The 19,386-nt window shown below is 30.6% G+C and overlaps 1 protein-coding gene across 8 annotated transcripts; it reads right to left on the reverse strand.

Moving 5' to 3' along the window:
* Positions 1–11: 11 nt before the first annotated feature.
* Positions 12–18,024, reverse strand: LOC130663397 (protein phosphatase 1 regulatory subunit 12A). 8 transcript variants are annotated; one of them, XM_057462587.1, is made up of 23 exons: positions 17,226–18,022; positions 16,376–17,131; positions 14,991–15,121; positions 14,778–14,896; positions 14,548–14,707; positions 14,327–14,471; positions 14,132–14,265; positions 13,898–14,040; positions 13,570–13,701; positions 13,362–13,444; positions 13,160–13,292; positions 12,978–13,092; positions 12,472–12,609; positions 12,031–12,228; positions 11,764–11,892; positions 9,881–10,061; positions 9,390–9,539; positions 8,932–9,115; positions 8,734–8,843; positions 8,395–8,466; positions 6,194–6,520; positions 4,280–4,375; positions 12–2,494 (listed from the first exon to the last, which is right to left on the reverse strand). In XM_057462587.1, the coding sequence occupies exons 2-22, from the start codon at positions 16,622–16,624 to the stop codon at positions 4,280–4,282; spliced, it is 3,129 nt and encodes a 1,042-aa protein (XP_057318570.1). In that variant the 5' UTR covers positions 16,625–17,131; positions 17,226–18,022; the 3' UTR covers positions 12–2,494. The 8 variants fall into 8 exon arrangements, with proteins under 8 accessions (XP_057318570.1, XP_057318571.1, XP_057318569.1 ...); XM_057462588.1 differs by having other exon boundaries at positions 16,376–16,792; positions 16,876–18,022; XM_057462586.1 differs by having other exon boundaries at positions 16,376–18,022.
* Positions 18,025–19,386: the final 1,362 nt, after the last annotated feature.

Here is a 19,386-nt window from a genome sequence, read left to right on the forward strand (position 1 = left end):
TAATTATTTAAGTTAATTTCAGCAAACCGTTGTACGACAACAATATATATTTATGCGCTCGTTATCCATTGAACACACTTAATACTATTATTTATGATATAAAACACATGAACAATTACGCAATTCCATTAATTAACTTCTTATCTACTAAATGGTGTTACTATATCGATCATCGATTATTTAGTTCATTTATTTATTTATTTATTATTATTATTATAATTCTTATGATAGTTTTTTTGACTCGACACATTGATATAATTAACAATAAATAATTTACAAAAAACATTACGCGAAAAATCTGCTCATCGTAATTATATTATCACGTTTTATCAGCAGAGTTTATTTAAATAATAAATTACACACAAGACAAGTAGACAAATGCCGTAAAAATTTATTTGTATAAAAGCATGTATATATTAGACTGTGACAAATAAAATTGTTAATGTAACTAATAAAAAAACGAGTACCAATTTTGGCTCTTGAACTCTATTACAAAACGCGCGCTCGCTTAAATAAGATTTTCAATTTAAAGAAAAAATTTATACCTCTCTAACAGATCGATAAATTCAAACGACCATAACATTTTTTTGTAGAGAATTGAATGCTCTATAAAAAAGGTCTCTTATGATTTTTTGATAAATCTAACCGTTTAGGAGATATTCAAGCTTAGATTCAAATTTATGGTAAATTTCGCGTTTTTACTTCTAGCAAAACTATGAACCTAATCGCAAAATGTCATAGGATCGTTATTGTAGATCATTTTTTTTTGCAATCAAATTATGTTATTTACTGAATTTTTAATCTCATGGTTCAAAAGTTACAGATTTTACAAATTAAGTTTGGGAAAAAAACTTATAATTTTCGTAAGCGAGTAACTTTTGAACGGTTAGATTTATCAGAAAATTATAAGAGACCTTTTTTGTAGAGCTTTTAATTCTCTACAAAAAATGATATGGTCGATTTAATTCATTGATCCGTCAAAAATTCAAATTTAAAAAAATTTTTCCCGCGTTATTTAAATGGGAAATCTTATTTTAGTGAGCGCGCGTTTTGCAATTGAATTGGAGAGCCACTTGGTACCCAATTTTTTTATGTTACACACAACAATATTTCCGTATAGGATCGAAAAAATAATCGATTTTGTTTGACAGTCTAATATATTAGATATATATTTTTATAATTTATTTATCAAATAGTGATGAATTTTAAAAATCTTATCAAATGATTGGCCATTGGAAATGTATATTGTCTCGTTATATATTTTATTTCGTTACCTCTAATGGTATGGTGGCAATGATAGTAATTATTATTTTTTTCTTTAATAATTAATTGCAGTCTTTATTTTTTATTAAAGGCCACTCTAGTATAACGGAGTTCCACATTTATTAAATAAGTATTGTATATAATTTATGATACTTCATTTTTACTTTTATTAAATAATTCATTAAATATTTATTTAGGTTTAATAGTAAACTGTTTGTTGATAAATTAATTATTAACGGCTTATCATGGCCTTAATGCATTATAAAAGATCACAATATATATATATTTATTTTTAAACGCCAATATATTTTATTTGCTGTATTAAATGTGAACACGTTTATTGTGTATATAAATTAATTCATTAATTTAAAAAAAAAATCTGAAAAAATTGCTACTTATTTAAGTAAACTATAAAAGCTCAGAAAATTCCATGATATTATTTATGATATATTTTTTTTCCTATGATTTAAATAATTTTTACTTAGGCCACAAGTAAAAATCATCATTTTCCTCGCATTTACAATTTTCTTTACCTCGTACCAATTTTCAAAAATTTTTTGTTCCATGGACTTGATTACAAATAAATCGATAAATTTGAAAAAAAAAAATTACGTATCTACATAAATACATCAAATCTTTACACATTATTAACAATTGATAATATAAAATAAATCAATTACGACAATAACTTTATTATTTAAAATGTAAAATATTTAAATCTTTTACAAATAATAGAACAAGTATATAAAAAAAATGTACTTTTTTTAAATCCTTTACTAGTGTAGTGACGTAGACGTGGACAAACAATTAATTATTTGATAAATTAATAAACTATTTATCTTAATAAATCGCCTTTTGCATCAGACACAGCCACACGCGTAACTGATAATCAATTAGATTGACAATAAATAATTAATTATAAACACAAAGAAGATAAATATTATTATCAATTGTGATAATAATAATTATAATTATAATTGTAATGTAAAATAATCAACATTGTTATTAAATATTGTTGAATAATTAAAATATTTTATAAAGCAATAATAATACAATTTAACAATTATTCATTATATCTTTTATTAATTAATTAAATTAATTTGTTTATTCATTTAATTAATTTATTTCTTAGTTTCTGTCGGCGCTATTTAGAAAGTTTGCTAATAACTCGTATTAGTGCGCCGTTTTCGTCCTTTAGCCTCTGGTTTTCGCACTTCAGTTGCTCCATCACCTAAAAGATAAAAATACTGTTAGTATATTTGTTTATTTATTCATTTATATATTTATTTATTTAATAATAAATAATTAATCATATTAATATAGCAATTTTGAACACGCCCTAGCGGTGTCTCCACTTAAATTATAAGATTTATTGTTTTAAACAAAATTAATTAGTGCTAGAGCAACATTAGAACAAGTGAATCTATCACGCTAATTGTTTTATTTTACTGTGGGACGCGTTTACTTTTTTATTTATTTTCATTTTTATTTATTTACTTCTTTGGATTCAAATGACAGGGGAGTTAACATTCGGGATTTAAAATCAACACTCAAGGGTTTGGAAAACGGCATGCCAGTAAAATTTATAAAACATCTGCATGCTATTTATAAAACACAAATATGTCGCGTTACAGATTCCATAAAAGCGCATCGTAACAAAAGGTATCGTTGAGAAGACGTAAGATGTATAAAAAAAAATTTTTTTTTGAGAATTTAAAGATCTTCAAGTATAAAAATAAAAAATGAAAAATTTTTTATTTTGAATTTTTCTTCGGTGAATTTTTTATCTAAATGTTAAAGAAAAAAAAAATTCATGTATTTTTAATTTCATTCTTTTGAAAATTTATTTTTGACAGAAAAAAAATTACAAATTTTACTCATTTTGAAATATTTCGTATACGTTCTTTTTAATTTTGAGTTTAGTTGAAAATTTTTATCTTTACTTTTTAATTGAAGATTAAAAATCATCAATTGAAAAAAAATATTTGATGTAAATTTCAAAAAAATTGAAATTATAAAAAAAAAGCATTTTTTCAGTTTTATATTTTGAAATTAAACATACATCAGTTTAAAAAAAAAGTTTATGCGCATTTGTAGCATCTGTAAAATAACATAATTGCAATAAAATTTTTGTTTTTTTTTTTATTTATAAAAATAAACAAAAGTTACATATGTTAGTTAATGGATGTGTTATTGGTAAAAAAAAAACCTTGAGGAAATGGATAAAAATCATGCCAAAATAATTTATTTCATAATAATTTGAAAACCGATGCTTGGTTGAAAATAAAACTTGTACATGCGCTTGGCGTGCTGGCTATCGGAAAATTACTACGATAATAAATAATCATAAAATCATTCGCGTAAATAATTATCTTCTGGAGGGAGTATTTTCTTTTATCACAGCACACAAGTGTATTTATACTAATTACTATTTTTTTTTATTACTTCTTTATCACAAAATAACTAATTAAACTTTTTTTACAAAATAATAGAGTAATTTTAAATTTAAACAAAAACGTATCAACAAAAGTACTAAAGTTATTTTATTATGAAAAAAAAATTATTTTTTAAGGATGTATGAGATCTTAAATATTTAACTGACGTTAGAAATATAAAACACAAATAATTAGTGTAATTGTAAATACCACAATTGAGTAAATTAAATGACAAGATTTAAATTACAGTTAATAGAACATTAAGCAGTAAAATAAAACCAATTAATATTTTAATTAAATGGAATTGTTAATTTATTAATATCAAAGCAACTTTATTAATAAAGTTTATAATTAAAAATTAATATTTTTAATAAATCATCTCATACATCCTAAGTAAGTGTAGCACATTATTTATATTTTAATACTGCATATAAACATAAAGAAAAACTAATTTAAAATTAATAAATTATTAAATATATAAGTATATCATTTAATGTACAATTGTTAACGCAATGCTGTATCTTTTTTGTGTATCTTTTTTTTTAATATTTTTCTTTCTTTCTTTTTTTAATATCCTTTACCTATTTAGTAGTATTGGTGAGTTTGGATACGACGCGGGTAAGTGCCCGATTTTCGGCTTTCAATCGCTCATTTTCGGCTTTGAGCTTTTGCAATTGCTGTAATAAATATTTAAAGAGTTAGCCTAAACCTTATTAACCTTTTTTAATAATTAAAATCCCAAGACCATACAAGAGGATTAGATAGGAGGAGAGAGTGATTAGAAATATCATGGGTAGAGACAATCATCTGTTAAAAAAAATTTTTTTAATAATCATATATATCATATATTATTATTATTATTTATTAATTGTAATTCTTTTTTTTAAAAGCATTCGCAGACAGTGCCCCCCCACTTTTTAAAAATATTCAATAAACTCGAACTATCATAACCGTATTAAAATTTGATTAATCGATTAAAGAAAAATTACAGCATTAATTATTAAAATTTGGGAAAGTCTACGGTTTCCGTGGCGCCACCAAATGATCGCGAATTCTTGTAGAACTCGAAGAAATAAGACTTTTTTCAAATAGATATAACTTCTTCAAAAATGGATTAATTCAGACGTTTTTTTTTCAAAATTTTCGTCTTCAAATGCACTTTCCGGAAAAAATACTAAAAAATTAAGGATATTAAAATCCGTGAAATATTTCACTTTTTTGAAAAAAATTGAATTTTTCTCGAAATCCATTTTTCTCAAAAACTAAGCGAGATATCGAGAAATTTTATTCTTTAAGAAAGTCTTATTTCGTCGAGTTCTGTAAGAATTCACGGTCATTTAGCGGCGCCATGGAAACTGTAGAATCCCAAAAATTTGAATACGGTCAATACATTTGAAAGTCATTGAAAATTTTTAAAAAGTAGGGGCTGTTGTCTGAGAATGACCTTAAGGGTATTTTCGGAGTGTCCTCTGCTTTTTAAAAATATTCAATAACTCAAGTGTCATAACCGTATTAAAGTTTTACTAATAAATTTAAGAAAAATTACAACATTAACTAAAAAAAGGACAACGTAATTGCAATTTCGCTGATGTAGATTTAAAAAAAAATGACTTACAGTTGTTATCAATTAGGAGTTAAACGAAATTTATTAAATAAATTTAAGTAAAATCTAAATGTCAGTATTATAACTCGAATTTTCAAATTTTTTAGGCTGAAATTTACTTACCAAATTTCATTTGACTTCTAATAACTAACAACTGTAAGTAATTTAATTTTTTTTAAATCTATTATTCGGTGAAATCGAAGATATTGTCCTTTTTTTTTTTATTAAGTCTTTATTTTTTTTTTTTAATCAATTAATAAAAATTTAATACTGTTATGACAGTTGAGTCATTGAATATTTTTCAAAAGTGGGGGGTATTGTCTGAGAATGACCTTAAGGATAAAAAATATTTAAGACTGAAAGACTAAGCGGGCCGTAGATGTGTTCGTAAAAAATACGAGCCAGAGTATGAAAGAAAAAAAATAAAACATAAAAGCAATGCCACGAAGCCCGGTACAATATTTCCGACATAACTGGTGAGTATTAAATAACAAAACAAAAATAAAATGAAGAAAAAAAAAAACTTGCACCCTCCTGCACTCCACCGCAGCAGACAAAACAGTCGAAAAACTCGAGCGTGCATCGTAACTAATTTTCAGGAGAACAAATATATATTATTTTGTTGACATAATTTCTTTTAAACTCTTAGTCCATTCATATTTATATTCGTTATTAAATAAAAAGATAATAAGTAATTAAATACTCGTTTCAATAAACTGTTTATCTGGTTGGTGGAATCCATATTTAATGAAAATAGACGAAGAGCAATTAGAAGAGTGTCCAAATATAAAGAGATTGTCAGACGACACATGGAATTTTAAATCAAGTAGATAACATATATAATCAATGACAATAATAGTAGTAGTAATAATAATAATTAATAAAAAATTACTTTTAGTTCTTCCTCCATTTCCGAGAGCTTTCGTTCCATAGCTCTCCTCTCACGTTTTTCCGCTTCTGAAAGCGTGAGTTTACTCTGTGTACTCTGTACTTTTTCCAATGAACCTCTGACCTCCTTCAACTGCTCGTCAGAACGCCGTAATTTTTCCTTGAGCCTTTCGTTTTCAGCTTGAGACTCCTCCCACAATTTCTTATAATCAAGCTCACCGTTTTCCGAGTTTGATGACTTTATTCTACTGCTCGGAGTTACTGATATGTCTGATGATAAAGACGTCACTGATCCAAGTCTACTCGAACGTCCAGATCGTTCATTGCCACTCTGAAATAAAATTATTTATTTTAAATATCAGTGTCTAAATATTTTATATTTGTCTCGTTATCTTACAGCATATCCTTCAGAACCAACTAAACTTTGCAAACTAGAACTTCTAGATCCAATGCCCGATTTAGATGACTTGGGTCTATTGAAACTATCAGCTTTTTTAACACTACGTTTATTGTAATTATCCGATGATTTTTTTGATATTGAATTAACACTCGGACTGTTATTTTTGCTTACACCACTGCTACTACTACTGCCAGTACTATTGCGATTGTAATTATAACTAGTTGATGGTACTGCAAGATTTAATGAACTGATAGCTGAATGTGATGGTAAAGTTAAACTGCCATATCCAGATGCCGTTCCGCCATAAGTAGTATAAGAACTAGGGTAATTTAAATTGTTTATTGAATTGGTGTATGGATTTTTGTAAAATGACTTTGTACTTTTATTAATATTATGACCAGGTGAGTTATAATTAGACGTATTGACACCAAATAAATTTGAAAAACTACTTTGATTAGATCCAAATAAACCGCTAATACTTCTTGGTCTATTTCTGAATATCGAACTGCCATTAGCGGATGCCTGGGCCCGTAAACCAGCAGCCGTCGTAGGTTTGGCTTGAGCCCTTTTTCGGTAAGTTGACATACTTTTATTTTATGTAATTATAATATTTTTATAATGACGCAGCTACTGATGATGATGATGACAATTATAAATTTAAAACTCTTAATCTTGACCTGATTTAAATTTCATTGACACAACTAATTAACTAAACACGCAAACAATTAACAATCATAATTGGTACAATAAAATGTTTTTTATTCGCGTTCCCGTGGTCCACGGCCACTGACAGCAAGTGTTTGACTGATGGAAACTAGCCAGCAAAACTCACAGTCATCAGCCAGTTTTATTTTTTATTTATCAGCCTCTCTCTCTCATGATGATTCTATTAATAGATTTATAAATACAGATTTACTTAAAACATGAAAATTTACAAGACGTATTTTAAAGCTCTTTGATCCAAAATTAAAGTAAACATTATTGTAATTTATTAATAAACTCCTGTCATTACCTAAATCAAGTCTATCAGCAACAAGACCAGGGAATTTTAGCATAAAAAAAAAAGTTAAATTAATGGCCATAATACAAATGATATCAACTAATGTCAGAGGTCGATTGAAATGTCAGAGTATAATTTTAGGTGTCTGCAGTTAATGACCATGTGGTTTATATTTATTTTTCATTGCTACACGTCTTTTATTATTTATTGTTTCGTTCTTTAGATAACTGAGATAAATACAAGCGAGTCTATTGACACGACGTGTATAAATATAATTATAAATTGAATTCGATACTGATCTAGAGCCTTCGCATCCAGAGTCTTTGCAGCAGATAAAGTAGACCGAGTTTTGATGAAATAAAAATTATAATTTGACACTTGGACTTGTATATTCTAAGTGTATAAAGTATAAAATAAGTAAAACACACCAGCAAATTGTTGTATTCTATTTTAAATCACCGGTATGTAAGAATAGAGGTTAATCTTAAACAGAAGCTGACCTAAAATACGTTTGAGAAGACGTCGTGTGGTGTTGTATTAAAGTGGAAAATAGATTTTATGTGATGTATAGTCATTATCATCATCATTTGTTTAAATCCATAAATACACTTTTGTGTGCGAATCAGACACCGAGTCTGCCAATAAACTTATTTTAAAAAATATATATTTCCACGTTATTGTACGAAAAAATTTTTAGTTATTAACAGCGATGACGACAAGGTGACGACGTGATCATAAATCATTTTGTGAGCTACTTAAAACTTTTTAAAAAATATAAATTATTAAGTTTTTTAAATCAACATACTTCAGTGTGATTGGTTTTTGACTCCTCGTAATCACCACCAGCTGAGGTATCTTGTTTATCAGGATCAATTTCCTGAAAAAAATATATAAATACATATGTAAATAATCAGCAAATGTATTTAACTTAAAATAAAATAACATTCTAGATATTATTAATAGATATTGGGAGTGTGACGTCAAACTAAATAGTGATCTGGTTCGCCTACACATCAAAATTTTTTTTTTTTTATATAGGACAGGCATTGGAAAAGCAAACATGCATTAAAAACGTCAATTTAAATGTATATAAATATAAACAAAAAAATGAATATTTATTTATTTAATAAATATATGTACTAACATCCATATCCACATGAACGACTCCAGTGGATCTTCTCTTGGGTCTACGTCGCCTCTGAATAACAGCTTGGGTAGCTTGTGCATTTCTACTGTCATTCTCCTTGTCTTGATCTAAAAACAATCATCCAAAGGTTTAAATTACAAATGTCAAGTAATTAACCATTAACATTTAGCGTTAAACAGGTTACATATAATCTACCTTTGTCTTCCGGTGATTTTAATGAACGTCTAAGTGGCAAAGTAACCGTTGCATCAGCAGTGCTTGTCGCTATTGAGTCCACTGGTGCTGAACTTGGTCTTGGTATACCTGTTCCACCTGAAGGCCTTCTGATGTACGCAGTTGTTGTGTCTGATGATTTATTATTAGCATCTTCCAACTGGAACTAATAACAGCGCGCACATGATTGTTGATTTATTTATTTTACGGCAAATATAATTATTGTTTATTACAGGGTAAGAGCGCCAGTACCTAGACCCTAACCAGTAGCTAGCCGGTCGTATACTTTAACATTGACTTAAAATATATACAGATATAATTGAACATCAAGTGACTGGCTACTGGTTTGGGGCTGGGTACTGGTGCTCGTACCCTATATTTGTTTATTTATTGATAAAAAAGCATTTTATTAAAATAAAAGCGCACTAAAAGCAACAAACCTTGCTTCCATTGTCTACCCTCAGTCTCCAAGACGGCCGTCTTTCGGGCAAATTTGTTTCTTCGGGTAATTTATTTGTTGTCACGGTTGTTGGTGTTGCTGTTGTTATCGTGGCTATGATTGAAGCTGTTTGGCCAAGAGAAGCCGCTGGCTGGGGTTTAAAAAAAAAAAAATAATAATAAAATAAACCAAAATTGACAATTAATTTAAATTAAAAACCAAAATTAGAAAAATTAAAACTACACAGTATTAATTTATTAATTACACATCATAATAAAAATTATTTTATTATATTAACTTTAATTACTTTGAATTATTGAAACGAACGCCGGATAATTTTAATTGATTAAAATATTTAAAGATATGAAAGTAATTGCAGTAATATTTTATTTATATATATATTTTATATATAAATTATATATAAAAATATATAAAATTAAAAGGCGCTAAATAATTAAGCGATGAAATGTTAATATGTAATTTTAAATTAACCTGGGGTGTAGACGATGGTGTATCATTTGTTTGCTGCTGTTTTTTCTTTACCAACTGCTCTGCACTTTTAATTTCATCCAAAGTAACTCCCTGGGTAGAACGTCGTGTCTCACGCACGCGTTTCGCGTGAGCTTTACGCTGTGTTTCACTCTCTTCATCACGTACAGGTGGTACAAATGATCTAAAAATACATTTTAATTGTAATAAATGCAAAAATTTTAAAAGTATATTTATAAGTAAGTGAATAATTATTAAACCTAATGAAAAAAAAATTAAACAAACAAAACGTTTAAGCATTTTGGTGTAGAAAACTCGTCCTGTTTTGCTTCCAACCAAATAAATAATTAATAAAATATCAATATAAATCTACAGATTCATAAAGCCAGTTTGTTAAATAGTATATTGTGTGACAAGGGATGAAACAAAACGATTTCAGACCAGAGTGAAGTTGGTTGACATCACACGCAGTCTGAAATCGTGTTTTATTCTGAGTTACACACAATATTTTTCATGATTACCGGCATTGGAACTTAAAGTTTCAGTGTCAGCAGTCAGAAACAAGTTAATTTAAGATCAATGGCGCGATCAACTATTAGCGTAAACGTAAATTGTCATTTGAAATTTATAATTAAGCAGAAGCTACCCTGATAGCACGAGTTGCTCGTCAAAAAGTTGGTATTCATTAGTTTGCGACCAACTTGACGACAACTCTAGCTTTTGAAACTTTTGGCTACAAGTTACCGCCAATTTTTTGAGAAAGTTGACACCAGGGAAGAGCCGTAATTCGAAAGCAGGTTTCTGAAAAGATTGAAGGCAACTTTCCGACAACTTATGGATTGCCAACTTTTGCCACCAACTTTCTCAGAAAGTGTCTATCAACTTTGGAAGTACAAACTTTTGCGGTCAACTTGGCTATCAGGGTATAAATACTTTTTATTATTTACAGTAATTTTTATAAAACTTAATCACAGTCAGAACTGTCATTTACGTAAATAAAATTAATGCTGAAATTACTAATAAACAAACGACAAGTATCGGAGTTTAAATTGCGAAAGCCTTCGGTCAGCGGACAGAAACATTATTTTCGCCATACCTGCGCCAAAAGTTTAAATTCCTGCCCTGTTTAGAGAGAAGAGTTTCGTTCTTTTCTTTCATGAGAAAACCAATGATAAAAATTAGCGCATGCGCCATTCTTCCCTTAAACAGACGCAAAAATTCAAACTTTCCGGTGCTGATCTCGTGAAAAATCGTATACACACGGACTAAGTTAAGACGTCTCAATCCGCGTGATTGCCACAGGATTAGGCAATTACACGCGGCTTGGAGTGTCCTACTTTCCTCCCTAGGTGTGTAATATACTAATTTGTTTATTCCCAAGGGACGAAACAAGTTTGTTTCCGCCCGCTGACTGAAGGCATTCATAATTTACTCGTTTGCTAGTTTTTGTTTGCGGCACCGGACTGAAATTAGTTTGTAGCGAGCGGCTCTAGTGACACTGGAACTTTAAATTTCGATGCTGGTATCAAGAAAATGTATATTATTAAATAATTAAATAAAATATAATTTTATGTGTAAACGCATTTAGATAATTACTAGTTAGTGTATTTAATAATTAACTCAGTGGAGTGCAATCGATTAATTATCGAGTGCACAAATAATTAAGACAAGTAAATTATTAATTGGAAATAAATAAATCCTTGTTGAACTGTCCTAAATGTATTGTCAACAAAAACAAATAATTAAATAAATAAATTAATTATGATAAAGCAAATAATTATCATGCTGTAAAATAATGGTGGGTAAAAAAAAATCACGGGAAATAAAATAACGCAAATCACACGACTTGGAGGTGTATTATCTTCGACCGTCAAACGAGTACGCACTTGAAGAAATTTTTGAAGATATTTCCTGGACTGAGTTTCCCAGCAGCAGGAGTCGTGGGTGCTGATGTTGTAGTCGTTGAATTGTGTGAGGGAGTTACGTTTGCAGAGCTCGCCTCCACCACTTGTACACTGTCCATTTACATTTTTTTTTACATTAAATATCACGATAATGGTACAATTTATTTAATTATTCAATCAAGTGGCCGTTTAATAATTAAACTATCAAATAATAAAATTAAAATAAAAAATTTTAACTGATATACGGACCTGCGAATTTGATTTCCCGGTACAGGGCTAGTTGTTGTCGTAGTGGCCGTAGAGGTAGAACTTGTTGGAGTTGAACCAGTAGTCGATGTCGGCAATACTGGCGAGGACAAAAATTTATTTGTCAGTGACGTTGGTGAAGATGAATTGCTCTCTTGCGGTACTCGCGATAATTCCAAATTAAGTTTCACTTCTTTGCGTCTAAATAATTATTAAAAACAAAGTGGAATAATTAATACAACTAATTAAATGATAACAGCTGGGAATAGTTAAATTGTTGATGATAAAAATAAATAAATAAAATAGCTAGATGAATCATTTGTTACAAGGCGACAACTAATGAAGCACAGAGGCAAACGTGTGTTACTCGATTGTCGCTTATAGGATTTAAAGTAAAAAAAAAATAAAAATATATATATATAATTTTGATACATGCTGATGTACCTGTGAGTTTCGCGTAAAGACGCAGAACGCGCGGTCGTAGTGTTGGTGTGGGTGGGAGTAACTGGATTGCAGCGATGGAGTGTAGGGCAGGAAGATGCCTTGATGCGAGCTCGCAATGCCAGATACTGCTCATAGAACCTGCGTAACATGCATCATGCCATGCGTACTTCTATGCTCTAATACTTTTTTTTTCTTTTATATATATTTACATGTATAATTAAATAATAATAATAAATTAAATAATAATAATTATAATGATAATATAAAATATTCAACTAATTACTGGTGACTAATGACTGATTAATAAAAAAAAAAATTACTGAGTACTTTGGCAAATGATAACTGCTATGCAAAATAAATATTTAGCTCTATTTAAATTCACTCATTGGTTACTGATAACAAAAAATGTAATGAATGAAGCGAAAAAAAAAAATGTTCTTTTGATAAATTTATCAGCAAAACAATTAAAATTATTTGTGTTATTAATGTATACAATTCTCACGTACTTTTCGTCTGTCTCAAAGCTGTGAGTCCGACGTAAAACAACTTCTGAGTCGGTATTCTGGTTAATTTTATTTGAGATAAGCGGCGTTTTTATTGACTTTTCTTTGTCTTCATTTTCTGCGAAATAATTTATTAAAAATAATTTTAAATAACAAGCATTAATTATTTTTACTTTAATTATTACCTTTAGTTGAAGCCACTGAATTAGTGGGCTCGTTTTCTTGTATTCTACTTCTAAATGAACCTGAACGACGCCACGATGGTATTGTTCCCTCCTCAGTATTTTCAGTCTGTTGTTTCGGTGGTAAAATTGGTGCCTTTAATTGTTAAAAAAAATTTAACGTTACTACTTAATTATTCCAATAAAATTACTTTTTAAAAATTACCTGATTTGGAAGTTTATTTATCTCTGGAACGGTGACTGGACTAAGTGTTCCACTATCATCTTTGTTAGCTCTATTTTTCTTTTCTATAAATTTATAAATATATCAAAACTTTATTACTAATTTTATTCTATTATTATTAAATCTATTTTATTAGTTTACAATAATAATAATTTAAAAAACTTTTTCAAAATTTAAATTTCAGGCTTACCATCATCAGTAACACCTAAAAATTTATCTGACTGATTAGAATAATTACTCGTAGATGATGTTTCTGAATCTGAGCTACTCTCAGAATCATTTTCATCATCGCTATCTTCAATATCAGTCTCTTCTCCACTTTCTATCCACGCAGCATGCGTACCAAATGCAATGTTAATTATTCATTTAAAGTTATAATACAATCAACAATTGTTAATGGTACTCACAATAAATAACTTTAAATTACAGTCACAATATTTTAATAACTTTTACTAACTACCAGTTAAAAGTAAATTATAAAATAAAATAAATAATAATGTCAATTGACACACACTCACCGACGTCACTATTCGTGTCAGCACTCGTGTCGTCTTTATCCGATTGTATTTCCAATTCAACTTTAATTACTTTATTTGGAGTTTCTTCTTCAAAGGTCTCGAGTCCCTCATTGACGACTGTGTTCTCAATTGTAGGTGACATTCTATTTAAAAAAAAAAACGTATTAAGTAATAAAAATAAAAAAATCTTACGCAGACAGTTACAGTAATAAAAAAAATCAGTAATCTAATTACCGTTTCTTTGGTATCGGCAGTTGCTTTTGATTATTTAATAATGGATGATCTTTTAAAATTATCTGTTGCTTCTTCTTCAACTCCTCCAAGGCCTTGAGAATATCTGTGTCGGCCACATCAAACGCGGTCTGACCCTATTAAATATTATTTATCTTTATAAATAAATAACTTATCAATCAATTAAATATAACTTACAGCAAAATTTTTAATATCCATATCACAATAATTTTCAACAAGAAGTTTACACGCTTCTAGCTGACCCCAGTGTGCAGCGCCATGTAACGGCGTCCACCCATCGTAATCCTGAGCGTTTACATCACATCTTGCTTGCAATAAAATGCTGAACAAATATGATAAAAATTTACACAATGTAAGAAAATAAATTATTTTAACTAACAATAAAATGAATAAATTACTTCATAACTTTGATGTAACCCTTAGCAGCAGCTACATGGAGCGCCGTAGCACCAGTTCGCGGATGTACAGCATCCTTGCCAGGTGACCCGGCTTTCCAAGCTTTTGCGTCACTCAGCATCGATCGTTCCTCCTCGCTACGCGCTTGATCACAATCGATACCTAAATATCCCGACAGTTAATTAATTTACTTTGCTAATTATTTTATTTAAATAATTATCAGATGTCGCACCTGCTTTATTGATATGTTGCTGCAGTAAATCTTCCATTTCGTCGCTCTCCGCGATGTCAAGGGCAAGTTCACCGTCATTATTTACAGCTGCTAGATTGCATCCTTGTTCAATTAAATATCTATACAAAAAAAAAATAAGGAGTAAATTTATCGTTGAAATACTCAAGTGAATTGTGTACTTGGAAAAAAAGTAAACAAAATTTTTTCACGTACTTGGCGATTGATATGAATCCACACGATGCCGTTGCGTGCAGCGGAGTCCAGCCTTCATTGTCACCGCGGTTGATGTCCGCTCCTTGTTCAACCAAAAATTCAACCATATCCAAGTCGTCGTCGATGCATGCCTATAAAAACAATAGGCGTTAATTATACATATGTATATATATATGTATGTAATTTAAAAATACTTTGATTTGATATATTATAAATATATAAATGTGAACGTATATATATGGATATTTATATATAGAATATTGGTAGTATTTTAGTCGGGAATAGCACACGTGAATCACTCATGTTCGCAAGCTGCAAATAAAAAAATAAAATGTATATATTTTAAACTTAAAATTATCTATTCCCTCATTCACAAAGTTTGTTGGATAATATAACATGTTTAAGTCTCGCCAAAAAAATAAACTATCTAATGTAGTGTAGAGTAGTGTAAAAGAAGTAGTAGAAGAAGTATAAGAAGTAGACGAAGAAGAAAAAGGAGAAGAAGAACATGACTGACAAAGAACGTAGACACACATGTACAACCAGGGCTTGCGACTCCTAATAGTTGAAGACTATAAATAGAGCTTTAGGTACACACCATTTCTCATCTCTACCATAAACTCAAAATTTTTACCGCAGAATTGACTGATTTAATGGTTGGGCTATGACATAATGTCAAGTGCAGATTACATAATCCTCAATACCATTAAACAAGCCGATAAAAAAATATAATTAACAAGAAAATAAAATAGTTATTATTTTCTTTCAAAAGGTTGTAATTTTTTAAATTACTCCAATCATCAACTCGATTCCGTGATGACTTATTTTTAGATTTATCAACGTTCTAAATAATCGTAAGTCATGAGCCAGAATCCTATCAAAATACTGATTGTCATGACGGCTGTAGGTTTTGGTAAACATTTTTAGTTAATGAGTATAAATATCAGAATTATGATGATGACTGCAGAGTTGGTTCGAGTGGATGATTAATTAGTAAATCAGTTAGATAAGAGAGAGCAGGAAAATGTGTAAGCAAAAAATTGATTATACTTTTTTCTCTCTCTCTGCCTCTGTCTTTCGGGAGTATTAGTTTTAGTGTACGAAGGGAAATGATCGTGACAGCCGTGTACACATTGGAATAAATATCTGGCAGATCTGGTGCTGAAATTAGACAGCTGGAGTAGGTACTGACTACTGAGTCGGCCATCTTGCAGAGATGCCGACAAGAGGCTCTGCTCCTTCAACAACTTAATAAAACCATCAATGGTTAATAATTACTTTCATTTAATAACCTTGGTATCACCTATATAACTATGATTAAATCGGTGGCATTATAAATCAGTTAATAAAATAAATAAATAAATAAATAGAGCAATTAGTCATACCTGATGGAGCGCAGTAAGGCCATCGACATTGCCAGTGTTGATATCCGCCCCCTTTTGCAATAATCTTACGACCTCTTCCTTGTCGCCAGCAGCACATGCTGCTAGGAACACGCAATCGGCCGAGAACTTGATCTTTCGCGCGATTTGTCTTGGCTGGGCCGGTTCTCTATTGGTCTCTGATTGTTCCCAACGTTTTAGCTGCTCGGCCCTCTTAAACAGGGCCGAGTTTGATCTTGTCTCCAGAGACATTATTATTATTACAAATTATAATTTATGTTACAATTAATTATAATTCCTTTTATTTAAAAACCTTTTAACTCGTATTAGTCTTAATGAACACGTCTAGACACCAATCACCACTGACCCGAAGACTAACACGACAGTGAGACTCCTCCCGATCTCTCTACCTGGACTTAACTTTATTTTTATCCATCAATCAACCAATCATTCAATCAAACTCGTATTTCCATTACGTATTACGTCTAATTCTTATCCAATACCTCGACACACTGGTGATCCCGCGAATTCCACTTGCTATTAGAATTAGCACACTAGACAACACTAAACCTCAAGATGATCTACGGTAACTCGGTGCAATCCTCGGCCATCGATCTCTTGCTGTTTCGAGCCGTGCATCCCGGTCAGTAATTATTTATCATAAAATCAGTATACTCCGGCGATGATACTTCCGATAACGACGTCGATGATGATGATGATGATGATGACGGTGGGAGGGGCTCTTAACGTTATCCTTCCCTAGATCACAATTAACAACACCAGTAACTAGATCTGAGGATATTTAAGTTTAAGTTAAATATTAAATATTACTAAGAGGTAGTGAGTTAAGTACTTAAATGTGAGAGACAGTACGTGCTGCCTTGGTCTGTCTGGCTGGCTCACTCTCTTCTCTTATTTTTCCTTGCAGGCCGTCTTACTTGGCTGACGGCTATTCTTGGTCGACGGACCCTAGTAGTCCGTACTCGAACCAGTACCAACCAACGAACCGACACACCACCCGTATCTCTCTCACTCTCAGCCTCGGCAACAAACTCGACTCGACGGCGAGCAGCTCAGAGCAACTCCGAACAGCTCCGAGCCTCCAAGTACTTTATTTTTCCCGTGATGGAGAGCTACCAAGTTAAAGAGAATAGCAAACCCGAGGGAGCGAAGCTGTCGCTGGATCTTCTTCTCTCGTCTTCTTGCTCGTCGCCGTAGTCGTTCTTGGCGTTTTTTCCTCTTGTGTGTACAGTCCAGCCAGTTTTTTGCCCAATAGATTACATACACTTCCACACACTCGACATCGACATCGACGTACAAATACAATACAACTACACACTACTGCTAAGTATTACTCTGCTCGGTCGGGTGCTTTTGCTCTGACTGGTGACTGGTGACTACTCTAATATAACACTAATGAAGAATCAACACAATCTTCAATTCTCATTGGACGCGCCATTTTTACATCTTATTCAATTTTAATTATTATCTTTCATTTATTACTATTATTATTGCTCCTACTGTTTGTTACACATTACGGTCTATTATTATTTATTACAATAAAACATATTATTATTGACTTATTGTCAATGATTACATTATCATAAAAAAGATGTTTCTGCCATTTTGATTTTCAACTGATAACCATATTTTTTATATCGATTTTTTTACTTACCTTTTTTTTATACGGAAACTATCGACTCTTGATTTAAAAATTAATGTACTATCGATTGTGTCATTCGTTGCCGCTCACTTCATACGGTCTATTTTACCGCCAAATTTGAATTTATAAGTATTGTACAGGGCGTCGTCCCGAGTTACCAACAGAACTAATGACACAGAGAAATTGAGAAATTTTAATAAATAAATTTTGAAAATTGTTATTTGTAGACTTACTTGTTTGCAAAAGGTTCGGCTAGCGGAAACAACTTTGATTTGAGTGATTAATTACACAGGTTCACAAAAAAAAAAAAGTGGTGTGTGCCGTGTGTCAGACAATGATTTTCTGGCGTATTTTTTTCTCGCCGAACACGAATCTGAAGTCAGAATTGGGGGTCAAACTGCAAATATTGGAGAAAACCCCAATAAACCGAAAAAAATCACGATGTAGTGGTTTTTTTCTGTATGACGATAATGTTCTTATAGATTTCGTCGTTTTCTGGCCCTTTTATCTTCAAATGACGTATGCAGTGGATTTCTGCTGCGCTTTTTCCCTCTCTTTTAAGTTTTGCTTATTGCTCCAGTTTTTTCGAGTCTCTTGGTCTTTCTTATAGTAGTTAAACATCGATCAGAAAATATTGATGATCTTGAAGTTAGCAGACAATTAACAATTTCTGGATTTTTATTTTAACAAATCAATTATACAAAAAAAAAAAAAACTAAGAATATGCGCATGTAGTACATTACACACCTAGGGAGGAAAGTAGGACATTCCGAACCATGTGTGTAATCACGCTATCTCGGCTTCGCCTCGGCCAACAATTACATGTGATCTGAGACATTTCTTACTTTACTGCCCTAGGTGTGTAATATACTATTTCTTCCATCTAAACAGGGCAGGAATTTAAACTTTCGGCGCAAGTATGGCGAAAAATTAAAAAAGTTATAGATGCAATTTTGTAAACATTTTTTTCTACCGTTTATGGTTTTTAAAAAAATCGAGAATTTATTGGACGTCGGCTAATTTTAGTATCATAAAATATTGAAGCGTTCCTGTTACTTAAAAAATGAAAGAAGCTCTGATTTCTTCTCTAACCTAAAAAATTTTTTTTTATTACTAATTTAAACTACAATCTGCTAATTAACATTAAGTAATTTTTATGATACATATATTACAGATGTTAGAGGTAAACTCTAAGGCTTGCGAGGTATTTAATTAGTTGAATCGGACACACGCACTCACGGGTCGAATTTATTTATTATCGCGCGGTTTTCAATCTTCTCTTCCTAGGTCAATTCAAATTGAACTTGACTGTCATCACTGTCATTTATCTTTTGAAAACTAAAAATTTACA

Source organism: Microplitis mediator, chromosome 2 (assembly GCF_029852145.1).
Source record: "Microplitis mediator isolate UGA2020A chromosome 2, iyMicMedi2.1, whole genome shotgun sequence".
NCBI lineage: Eukaryota > Metazoa > Arthropoda > Insecta > Hymenoptera > Braconidae > Microplitis > Microplitis mediator.

Bases quoted from the DNA above. Each gene is read 5' to 3' on its own strand.
- LOC130663397 (XM_057462587.1), bottom strand. From the start codon at position 16,624: ATGTCTCTGGAGACAAGATCAAACTCGGCCCTGTTTAAGAGGGCCGAG. The intron at 15,122-16,375 runs GTATGACTAATT...TTGTTTTTATAG, and splicing joins GCCTTACTGCGCTCCATCAG to GCATGCATCGACGACGACTT. The intron at 13,445-13,569 runs GTAAGCCTGAAA...ATAAATTTATAG, and splicing joins TTTAGGTGTTACTGATGATG to AAAAGAAAAATAGAGCTAAC.